The 12,469-nt window shown below is 38.6% G+C and overlaps 1 protein-coding gene across 4 annotated transcripts in view; it reads right to left on the bottom strand.

Annotated features, from left to right (window-relative positions):
* Positions 1–12,469, bottom strand: part of LOC119932231 (CD2 associated protein) — a 92,836-nt gene that overhangs the window by 15,440 nt on the left and 64,927 nt on the right. For 2 of the 4 annotated variants that reach the window (XM_038751261.1, XM_038751262.1), the window contains exons 9-13: positions 10,967–11,071; positions 7,793–7,829; positions 6,422–6,484; positions 4,678–4,840; positions 3,163–3,305 (exon numbers count right to left, since the gene is read on the bottom strand). In XM_038751261.1, the coding sequence (XP_038607189.1) occupies positions 3,163–3,305; positions 4,678–4,840; positions 6,422–6,484; positions 7,793–7,829; positions 10,967–11,071 (511 nt within the window). The remainder of the gene's footprint in view (positions 1–3,162; positions 3,306–4,677; positions 4,841–6,421; positions 6,485–7,792; positions 7,830–10,966; positions 11,072–12,469) is intronic. The other 2 variants (XM_038751260.1, XM_038751263.1) reach the window with 1 other exon arrangement.

Here is a 12,469-nt window from a genome sequence, read left to right as displayed (position 1 = left end):
TAATTACACTTGCATGGTGTAGTGGACACAGCACGCCGCCTTGGAGTCAGAAAATAATGACACCACTTGTCTGCCACGTGACTCTGGGCAAGTCATTTAACTTTTCTGTATCTTCCGTAACTTTTTTTTTCAACTTGTATCTACCCCAGTGCTTAGAAAAGTGCTTAGCACATAGTAAGCGTATAACAAGTACTATAATTATTATTACTTGTCTAGGAGCCAGAAGATGGAAGTATGAGGAAGAGGTAGAGGCCCACTTGGAACCTAGTGCGGAAGTTTGCATTTTGCTGCAGTTTTCCTTTGTACAAATCTTCCAAATTGAGTTAAAGGGAGTTTTGTAAGCAGGTAAAGCTTCAATAGTTACATGGAGATTTGTGCATGTATGTAGATATATTTATGTATAGAACTAAATGTTTACACGGATACTAACCTCTTTATGTAACTCTTAAGGAGAAAATGTACAACTTAAAGGTCACAAAGGATGTTTAACAATTTTTTAAAAAAATTTGATGTGGTGAGATCTGCAATTTAGAATTCCTATGTATTACAGATTGGAGGCTCAAATGTTTTGATTCAATTGTAGCAAAATCCAGCCACATCTATAAAGCAAAAATACCCCAAATCATTTTAGGACTTCAGGCAACTACTCCTCATATTCCTAATCTTTTAAAATATTTGAACAAAAAACAAGGTTGATGTGCTAAGAAAAAACACTTTTAAATGAAAACCAGAAATGTGAGCATATACAACTGGAAACAAACATGAATTTAAAACACAACTGCAAAGAAAATAAAAAGTTACATGCACCTAATTATCCCGAATACACTGTTTGGATTTCTTTTATAGAATATTCTCTTACCAAAATGGAGAGGGTAGGGTAATTTCCTGACACGTAAGAAGGGAAACATGGCAAACAGGATAGGAAACAAAATCTGGAAAGAAAAGTCAAGGATAGGAATGTCTAGGAAAAAGATTCTGAACCAAAAAAATTATTTTACAAAGCAGGAAAAAGAAACATTTGTAGGAAGTGCAGAATAGCTTCAATGATCAGCATGCTTGATATAATAAAATACCTGAACTTAAATAGGATGTGCAGTTACTTTAATCATCTAAGTTTCAAGAAAGGAAAATGACTGTGCAAATCCATCTCAATAGGCACTATACTAGAGGTTGAAAGGAAGATGATCTAAAGTAAACCATGACATCTGATGAATTTTCATTAGAAACTGGAATCTGTCTATGCAGATAACTGATGTTTTGTGCATTCTGTAAATGAAATCCAGGTTAGGTGTGCTCCTCTACTTGTTGCATTGTAAGTGGGACATGAATTTTAAGGATTTTGCCCACTTGAAATCAAAATACACTTTTCACTTGTGCTGTACATGAGTCTTCAAAATAAAAGCTGAAAAAATTGGTTTAATTTTAATCTGAAAATCCAAACTTTTAAGTTTCAGACTTTAACTTGACAAACTGAATTATTATTCTCAAACTTCATGTTTTACATAGTTTTAATTATAATATATAGCCCAATGGACAGCATATTATTTCTGATATTCTCCTGTGCAACCTTGGACAAGTCACGACTTCTCTGGGCCTCTACTTACTCATGTGTAAAATGGGAATTCAATACCTGTCTTCCCTCCTAATTACAATGTGAGCCCCATGTGGAACCTGATGACCTTGTATCTCCCTGGGTGCTTGGTACAGTGCTTGGCACATAGTAAGCACTTAACAAATACCGCAATTATCATCATCAATTGTACTCTTTCCCAAATAGAACTGGAAATAATGTAGGTGCATTCCACAGAACTCAACATAGTTCTACTGACATTTTTGTTCCTTTTTCTCAGTACTTCCAATAACAACTTCCCCAACTCAACCTACACAAGGAGGAAGAATAAGAGATGATCCTCTGCCCTCAAGGTGCTAAAATCTCCTTACTTTAAAAGAATACCTAAAAGAGATGACATGTCTGTTTAAAAAAAAAAAACCTCTTGGTAGCATCTCTCCTATGAACTCCTTCGAGCTATCCAGAATCAGGCAGTGGGCTTTAATGCACTACTACTAGTGGCAATATGTTCAAGTTCCTAGAGAAGCAGCGTGGCTCAGTGGAAAAGAGCATGGCTTTGGAGTCAGAGGTCATGGGTTCAAATCCCGGCCCTGCCACTTGCCAGCTGTGTGACTTTGGGCAAGTCACTTCACTTCTCTGTGCCTCAGTTCCCTCACCTGTCAAATAGGGATTAAGACTATGAGCTCCCCGTGGGTCAACCTGATCACCTTGTAACCTCCCCAGCGCTTAGAACAGTGCTTTGCACATAGTAAGCGCTTAATAAATGCCATCATTATTATTATTATTATTAGTCTGAAGTGTGTGAAGTAGCTTGGCCTAGTGGATAGAGCACGGGCCTTGAAGTCAGCCTAAATCCAGCTCCACCACTTGTCGACTGTGTGACCTTGGGCAAGTCATTTCACTTCCTCTCTACCTCAGTTCCCCCATCTGTAAAATGGAGATTAAGACTGTGAGCCCCATGTGGGACAGGGACTGGGTCCAACCTGATTACCTTGTATCTACTGCAGTGCTTAAAACAGTGTTTGGCATAGTAAGCGCTTAACAAATACCATCATTATTTATTATTTATTAACTGTGGAGTGTTCTGGCAGCAACAATATTAAACGAAATTCAATTACATTACTTTGAGTAAACGTATCGCTTTTTATCTTTTCAATACAAAATGGCCCTTCAAATGTTTGATCAATTTCTTTTCTAATTTTGAGTTAAAATTGGCCCCATTAGGGAAGTTCCTCTGAAAGATTTTCAACTGCACACAGTGGATGACAAAGTGGTGTTTCAGTTCTCTATGGAAGGAAAGACCAAACAAGAATCTATGAAGGAACATAGGAAGTATAATATAATGGAGGTCAGTGGCCTGAAAGAGTTGATTTACCTAATTAAGCAACATAACTTAAGTACCAAGAAATGATTTCGTATCGGGAAGCTCTAAAGTTTAAGATTGCATAGAATTATAGTTAACAGATCTCTGACTTCTGAAAAGCAACTGCATACATAGATACTTTTAATTTCTAGAATTAAAGAACCACCTAAATGAAAAGCATTCTCCCAGATCTCTTAATCACAGGATTATGACCCAATATTTTACTTACCTATTTCCTTAGAGTGCCTTATTCCAAGTGAATCTAGCTCTACTGATTTTGGTCTAAGTGGTAACTGTTCAGGCTCTAACTTTGGTTTCAATAACGGCTCAAATTCAGACTTTGGCCGAATGGTGGGAACTTCTCCATTCACCCTGAAATGTGGAAAACAAGTATCCAATAGTCACTTATACATATAAAGGGAAATGAATCCTCTAAAACTCTTGAGTTTCTAATTTAATGAATAAGGGAATTGCTATCCTTAAATTCTGCATAAAACCCAGCTGTATACCGCTAATCCTTATGCAGGCATTCAAGAGCTTGTTGTTAGCAAAATTTGGAATCTGCCCAGAACAGTGCTATGCACATAGTAAGTGCTTAACAAATGCTATTATTATTGCTATTCAATAGGGATGTTTCAATATTCCCCAGCAAATTCCTATTGCCCCCATACAAACCATATAGTCTTGGAGTCCATGCATAATTTTAATTCAGGGACATACCATGGCTTAGCGGAAAGTGCACGCGACTAGGAATCAAGAGCCTTTTTTTAAAAATGGTATTTGTTAAGTGCTTCTTACATGCCAGGCACTGTACTAGGCACTGGGGTCGATATAAGTGAATCGGGTTGAACACAGTCTTTGGGACTTCATCCCAAAACCATGCAAAGCCCAACCTGAAAGGAGTGTCAGATGCGTTGAGACTAAGCTCGTTTTGGGTAGGGAATGTGTCTGTTTATTGTTATAGCGTACTCTCCCAAGCACTTAGTACAGTCCTCTGCACATAGCAAGCACTCAATAAATACGATAGAACTAAACTTAGTGTGGGCACTAAGGGGGCTGGATGGGCTACTGTTCTGATTACTCAAAACTGGACAGCAAGATAATGGAATATTAAGTAAGAATATTCAAAACTGTGGTTGGCCTTGGAAACTTGTACTTTAAAACACATCCACTATTAAAAGGCCACCAGTTTAGTGGTGGAATTCACATTTCACTCACATAAAAATGTTTCTTTTCTAGCCCATCAAAAAACATGTAGTATTCCTTCTCCAGCAATGCTTACACTTCCCCATGGCCACAGTAATACATTTCTTTCCAAATTTGTCCCATACATTATTTTCTTGTTTTTGTTGGGTTTTTTTTTAACTTCCTATGTGAATCTTCAGTGTTGGTCTATCTTTGATATTAAAATGGAAATTGTTCAGGCATGAAGCTAGTGAGATACCACTTTTATGAGAACCTCGGGAATTGATTTATTCCTGCCCCATAAAGCTATTCTGCATATCCGCTTTTGTATCCTATGATAGGTAATCATAATGACAAGTGTACAAATATGCTGAATCTGAGCTCATCTTATGTTATGCAAACAAAAGAGATGATCATTTTGCCAGTGACCAGGCATTTACACACAGGACGATATAAAACAGAACAGTGTAAAAGGTGCATTTTTAAATTACGCTCTCTCAATGACAGTTATGCCCCAGGTGACAATATATTTTCAAGACAAAAATAAATTGGGACTTACTTGGAAAACGGGGGAGGTGGAACAGGTTTTTCTGGCCACCTTGGGGGCATTATCCCCGCAGATCTCAAATTATTGGCTTTGTTGAGAGGAATGGGTTTCTTGGGTGGTACCTGAGGAGCAGCTGGTTTCAAAGGCTTCTGCTCCACATACGGTTTTTCATCTGCTGAGAAAAATCATATTAAAATATGGCAAGCTAAATAGGTTGCCAAGCAGAACTTCCATTCTAAAGCAGTTGAAAATGTTCAATACAAGATCGTTGATGGGAATCTGGGTTTACCAAACGCTCGCAATAGTCTCAAAGTAAACATCAAAAAATCTAAAAATCCCTTTCTTGGATGCATATAAACCTGCTACAGAATTTTAAGTAGAACCGTGAGAGTTCCTCTAATGCCAACCTACTCACTGTACCTTGATCCCGTCAATCTCGCCGCCGACTCCTTGCCCCGCACCTTCCTTTGTCCTAGAGCTCTCTCTCCCCCTTCATAGCTTACAGACCACTGTGCTCCTCCCATTCTCAAAGCTTATTAAAATCGCATTTCCTCCAAGAGGCCTTCCCCAACTAAATCCCCGCTTCTCCCATTCCCTCTCCCTTCTGAGTCGCCTATGCATTTGGATCTGTACTCTTTAAGCATACTGCTATTCACCTCACCCTCAACTCCATGTCACTTATTTACATATCCATAACTATATGAATGTGTCTCCCCTTCTAAATTGTAAGTCCTTGAGAGCAGAGAACATGTCTACCAACTGTTATACTGTGCTCTCCCAAGAGTTTAGTACAGTGCTCTGCACACGTAAACATTCAATAAATATGAGTGATTGATAGATGACCAGTAGTTAACACAGTTCCTTTGATAGAGAATAGATGTAAGACAGTTGTATCCAAAATATACCACAAAGCATCTGGCAAAATTTAAAATAATAATGATTGTTCCTATCACAGAATCTTCATTGATGAATACTCCTAAGTGATATCAGAGGAGAAAAAGGAGATGTTAGGTTAAAGAGAAGTGCCTGCCTGAGAGTGACTGAGGTTTTCTTAGCACCTGTCTTTTTACTGATGAGACAGTATTCATTTTTAACACAGGGTGGCACCAAATGATATCTAATCCTACAACCGTGTAGAATTCTGAATACTGGCACAATCTAGGAAATTCTGACTTCAGGCTCATCAGCCTCGCTTATATAGCCGGGTAGATACACTATATTTTCATGGCAAATACGTTTACATCCTTAATTTATTCACTTTTATTAATGTCTGTCTCCCCCTCAAGCTCGTTGTGGGCAGGAAATGTACCTACCAACTGTTATATTGTACTCTTCCAAGCGCTTAGTACAGTGTTCTGCACATGGCACTCAATAAATACCACTGATTGATTGACCGTAAGACAGATTTCAACTTTACAATGTTCCACTTTAAAATCACCCACAAAAATCAAATTCTACCTTTAAAAGATTATAAAGGCTAAAAACAAATTAGTACGTGTAAATCACTGCACCTGTCAAACAATACTCGCAATCATTATGCCATTTTACCATTTGTCTCACCCAACTGAACCCAAGAAAATTCACATTATTATACAGTGATCGCTCTTTCTCTTGACTCAACAAATGGTGAAAGAAAAAAATGTTCTTTTAAAATACTGTTCCTTCTGGGAAAACCCTTAAACATATGGAGAGAGAGAGAGAGAGAGAGAGAGAGAGAGAGAGAGAGAGAGAGAGAGAGTGATTTAATTGGACAGACCTTTTTCTTCTGGCCTGGAGGGAAGATATTTTTTCTCCACAATTGGTGGTTCAGGTTTTGGAGCTGCGATGAAAAACACCAAAATCATAATTGCTTAGTCACTCAACTAAAAGTACTGTGCCATTCTACACTGTAAGAAAAACTAATGTTCAGAATGCAGGTGATTTCTTTTAATATGATATATATCCCTCACTGTTTAGGTTTTGGCTATACTCATGCGCTGCTGCTACTTCCTTCACTACTCTCAAAATCCAGATTCCATATTCTCCAAGGATCGGAATGCTTCTTGCAGCACAGATCCCTCAGTTCAGTCAATCAGTCGTATTTACTGAGTGCTTACTTTGTGAAGAGCACTGTACTGAGCTCTTGGGAGAGTACATTATAACAATATAACACATTTTCTGCCCACAACAACTTTACAGTCTAGATGGGGAAGAGACAAGTTTATACACTACAGTGTATAGCAAGTGTAATTTCTATTCATGGCCTAAGAAAAGGAGTCCTGAGACCTGAAAAAAGTGCCTTCGTGGGAGAAGCTACAACTCTCATGCAAACAACTTGTCTTGAATATTGTTTCACGTTTTTATTATTTCGTATCTCCTGATGTGCCTGTCACCAACTATTCCCCCCACCTAGAAACCATACCTAAATTCTCATCCATTTATTTTTTCCCAACATTTGCCCACAATGGACCCTTAACACTAGAGAAGCAGTAAAGCCTAGTGGATCCAGGAAGACCTGGGTTCTAATCCCGGCTCTTTCACTTGTCTGCTGTGTGACTTTAGGCAAGCCACTTAACTTCTCTGAGCCTCAATTTCCTCATCTGTAACATGGGGATGAAGACTGTGAGCTCTACGTGGGACAGGGACTATGTCCAACCTGGTTATCTTGTATCTACTCCAGTGCTCAGAACAGTGCCTGGCACATAGTAAGCGCTTAACAAATACCACCATCATCATTATTATTATTACTGCTACTACTCCTTTGCGATGAATTCCCCAGCAGTAAAATAAAAGCAACATTTCTAAATGCTCTATTTCATGAGGATTATGGAGAGCTACAAATGTACTGCTCTTTTATGTGGTGAAAGATTGGCAGAAGTAATACGATACACCCATATTATGCAGATCGATAACAAACATGGTAAACAATGCTATGGGATGGGGCAAATCTTGAAGGAAAGGAAGTTACTCTTTTTAATAATTAATGTAGTAATTTGTTCATATTCACAAACATTATGTGGGTTTTTTATTGATTATATGGTACTTTGGTGAGTGGAAAGCCTTCTGAATTTAAAAATCAACTAACCATACATTTCCTCCCCTGCTCCTTATGTTTGACTGAAATTAGCTTGCCATGTTTCTTACATACCTGGGCTCTTGGCAGGAGGTGGTGGCTTCTTTGGTTTCTGTAAAAATGATAATTAAAAAAATAAGTCTTACTTTTTTTTTATAAATACTAAGTACCAAATATTAAAAAAAAATGATCTATGAAGTGGGGGTGGGAGGAGACTCAATCATTCGAAGGTATTTATTGAGCCCTTACAATAGTCAGGAGAGGTGACCCCAGTCCACAAAGAGCTTACAGTCTACAGGAGGAGACAGACATTAAAACATCATGTAGGAACGGGTAAGTTTGGGGGAGGGGACTGCTTGACAAAACGGTGTGGAGGTGAGGTAACGAGGACATAAATTATTACTCTTTGCTATTATTTGTTTTTCTTTCATTTTTGGCAGTTATTTTTCCCCTCTCTGTCCACAATGAGCTTACAGTCTAGACAGGGAGATAGACATTAATATAAATTACAGATATGTACATAAGTGCTTGTCTACTGTGTGATCTTGGGCAAGTCACAACTTCTCTGTGCCTCCGTTACCTCATCTGTGGGAAATGGACAGTGTTCAATATTATTTTCTTGTATCTACCCCCGATCTTAGTACAGTGCCTGGCACATAGTAAATGCTTCATCATCAATCATCAATCGTATTTATTGAGCGCTTACTATGTGCAGAGCACTGTACTAAGTGCTTGGGAAGTACAAATTGGCAACATATAGAGACAGTCCCTACCCAACAGTGGGCTCACAGTCTAAAAGGGGGAGACAGAGAACAAAACCAAACATACTAACAAAGTAAAATAAATAGAATAGATATGTACAAATAAAATAAATAAATAAATAGAGTAAAAAATATGTACAAACATATATACATATATACAGGTGCTGTGGGGAAGGGAAGGAGGTAAGATGGGGGGGATGGAGAGGGGGACGAGGGGGAGAGGAAGGAAGGGGATCAGTCTGGGAAGGCCTCCTAATACCAAATTAGGCCTCCTAATACCAAATTTGCTTCACAAATACCATAATTTTAAAAAAAAGAAAAAAAAACTATTTGGTGTTCCTAAACTGTGTAAAATACAATCTCATGGTGGGCTTTTCCCTCCCTTACTTTTTCACATTGACAGCTATTCTCACTGATTACAAACTATGACTAAGTGCCATTAGATCATTTTCAGCTACTTCCTATTACTAGAACATGAGCTTCTCCATTGCTTTAAACGATTCCCACCATGAGACATTAAGATTCTGACTAGGTCTCGGTCAAATACTGGCAATTAACAAGTTTTGGAAGTTGAACCTAATTAAAAATGAATATTTCAAATCCGCTTAAAAAAGAGAACCCCTACAACATCCATTCATGAGATGGCATTTTAGCTAATTTCCTAGTGAAAAAATTAGAATCTATTTTTCCTTCTTTTTATCTCAGGAGAGATAAAGCTAGTTAAAATTGTATCTCTAACAGCCTCTCAAATATTTGAAAGCAGTTAATAAACCATTTCACAGCCTTGTTTCCAGGCTAAAATTATTTCCATTCCTCTGAGGTCCTGTTTTGAAACTCTATGATCCCCAGATTGTTTTGAGGACTTCCTCTGCATACCTTAAAACTTATTAATTCTTTCAAGTCTTGGAACTCAGGCTCAAGTCAGTTTTCTGATGGGGATCTGAAAAAAGTCTGATAGAATAGTAATAAAATAATAATAATGGCATTTGTTAACCACTTACCCCAAACACTGGGGTAGACACAAGATAATCAGGTCAGACAGTCCCTGCCCCAACTGGGACTCACAGCCCTAAGTAGGAGGGAGAACACGTAAGTAATTCACATTTTGTAGATGAGAAAACTGAGGCACAAGAAGTTAAGTGACCTGCCCAAGGTCACACAACAGGAACATGGCATAGCTGGGATTAGAACCCAGGTCCCCTGACTCTCCTGACTCTTTCCACTAAGTCACATGCTTCCCACACGAGGATTATTTCAAATTCCTCCATGTCTACTTCTAAGACAAAACTAGTAACATATCAATATTTAAACAAACATAGTTCTGACTTAGGTTGAACTAAATTCACTCTGATCTCTATTTTCCTGTCACAAGGCTCAACCTAGGAGAGAGATTTAAAAGAATGCAACAGTCCACCCGAGTACCAAACTTATACCCTCTTTTTTATGGTATTTGTTAAGAGCTACTATGAGTCAGACCCTGTACTAAGAGCTGGGGTAGATACAAGAGAATCGGGTTGGACACAGTCCCAGTCCCAAACAGGGCTCACCGCTTTGATCTCCATTTAACAGGTGAAGTAAGTAGGTGGGAAGCAGAGAAGCAACAGTAGAGAAGCAGCATGGCCCAGTGGAAAGAGTACAGACTTGGGAGTCACAAGGACCTGGGTTCTAATCCTGGCCCCACCACTTGTCTGCTGCGTGACCTTGGGCAAATCATTTCACTTCCCTGCGCCTCAGTTACCACATCTGCAAGTGACAGGGATTGTGTCCAACCCTGATTTGCTTGTATCCACCCCAGTGCTTAGTACAGTGCCTGGCACTTAGTATGCATTTAATACCATAGTTATTATTGTTATTATCATTAATTGACATGTTCCCTGCCCATAAAGAGCTTACAGTCTAGAAGGGGTCCACAATCATGTCCCCAGTCCAGGCAGCTCAGTGCCAGAAAAAAAAAAAAGTCTCCAAAAGCAGGCTCTTTGATACAACTCTTAAGGGAAGCATCCAACTGGTACTTGTTTCCACCCCTGCACTGAACCTTACTTCAATGGGAAAGTGAGGTTGGGATCTACCAGGCAGGCGTCAAGAATGCCAATCCTAAAAGCCGATTCTACACAGCTACCACAAGAGGATGCGAGGACCTGAGTTCTCATCCCAGCTCCGCCTCTTATCTGCTGTGTGACCTTGGAAAAGTCATTTCACTTTGGCATGTACTACACTTCTCTGGGCCTCAATTCCCTCACCTGTAAAATGGGGATTGAAATGGTGAGCCCCATGTGGGACATAAGACTGTGTGCAACCTGATTACTTTGTATTTACCCCAGAGCTTAGAACAGTGCTGGCACATGGTAAGCATTTAACAAATACCATAAAAAAAACTCAAATCAAATCTAAACCAAACCACCTCATTTGGTAATTAAGTTGTTAGCAGGAGATCTGTGGCATTTTGAACAGATACAATTAAAAGGAAGAAACGAAACATCTGGCTTACTGGAAAGTCCTTATCCTGTTCATTTATCTGAGTAGCAAAGTTGTCTGGGAACACTCCTTCTTTACCATTAAGTTCTCCTTTCCACCACCCTGATTCTCCAGTTTCCTGCCAAGAAAAACAATGTAATTATCTTGCTCAATATTATGGACGAACAAACACATGCAACAATAAGCTCCTTGTGGAATCTACCAACTCCGTTGTATTGTACCCTCCCAAGCACGTAGTACAGTGCTCTGCACAGAATAGGCCTGCAATAAATCCCATTGACGGACTGATTGATCACAACAGAGAGAAAGGAAATGGACCATACTTTTATTAAGTCCTAAAAAGTTCATGAAATTGTAGGGAAGGGGCTGGGAAATGTCCTAAATAGCTGGACTTAGTAAAAAGAGAATTTTACTCTACTCTGCACCGATGCCACTAGTACACAAGTTTAAATTATGTAGGCCTTTTAGAATATGCAAAAAGTGGGCAAGGATTATTTAAGAGTTGTTTACTTATTGTATTTTATATATTTTCAAAATAGGAAAAGGTGGACAGAGGTACAATAAACAACACTGGAATGGTAATTTGAGCAAGATTTGCCAACATCTGTGGCCTATGTAATCCCCAAGAGCTGAATTACCTCACACCTCTAAAACATGGATAATTTACTTCTCAATGTGTTTTCTATATTTTCAAAAGAGCAAGTCCATCAAACTAAATCGGAAGAGCTAGTGCGTATCACAAAAAGAAAGAGGGTAAAGACTATTGAACAAGTGCTTAAACAGCCCTTCAGTGACCAAAATAGCTTGATTTTCAAAATTTCAAAAACAGATACCATGGAGTTTAAAAAAGCTTAAACATGGTAGAATACGAATTTGAAAACCTTATGGAAATGGTCTAGTCTAAGTGCCAGGTGGAAAGACTGAAAAATCATTCATTTATTTATTCAGTACTTTTAAAAACAAGGGAATAGCAGTTTTAAATAAAATACCATAGGCTGCCAGAACTGGAAAATTCTATAGAGGCTGCCTTGTCTACTCCTTGACTCCCGGCAGGCAGGAATGTATAAAAACAATTCAAATGTTTAACTGATTCTACTGTAACTAATTACACCAAGCACTTAGTACAGGATTCTGCACACAGTCATAATAATAATAACGTGCCAGGCACTGTGCAATAGGTATGCACTACTATTGACTGATTTTATTGGATTCCCCTTCTCTTCAAGGATCCACTGACTTGGTTTTATAACATTACTTAGGCAAGTTGTGAAATCCATGTTTGGTTTAGGATCCAGAAACCCCTATGTACCTGAATTAGTAAATATTTCAAAATATTGGAAAAAAATCTGTCCCACTATATTGCTCTTGCTTCACAGATTGTGTTAATCTTTTAACTGTTTGTTCGAGCATCCTACATTACAATCATTCATCTCTTCAGCACCCAATTCTTTCTCTCCCAGTCAGTCCATCAATGGCATTTCTTAAGAACTTACTGTGTGCAGAGCACTATACTAAG

Source organism: Tachyglossus aculeatus, chromosome 9 (genome assembly GCF_015852505.1).
Source record: "Tachyglossus aculeatus isolate mTacAcu1 chromosome 9, mTacAcu1.pri, whole genome shotgun sequence".
In the NCBI taxonomy this organism is placed as follows: Eukaryota; Metazoa; Chordata; class Mammalia; order Monotremata; family Tachyglossidae; genus Tachyglossus; species Tachyglossus aculeatus.
This window is presented reverse-complemented; position numbering and strand designations above follow the sequence as displayed.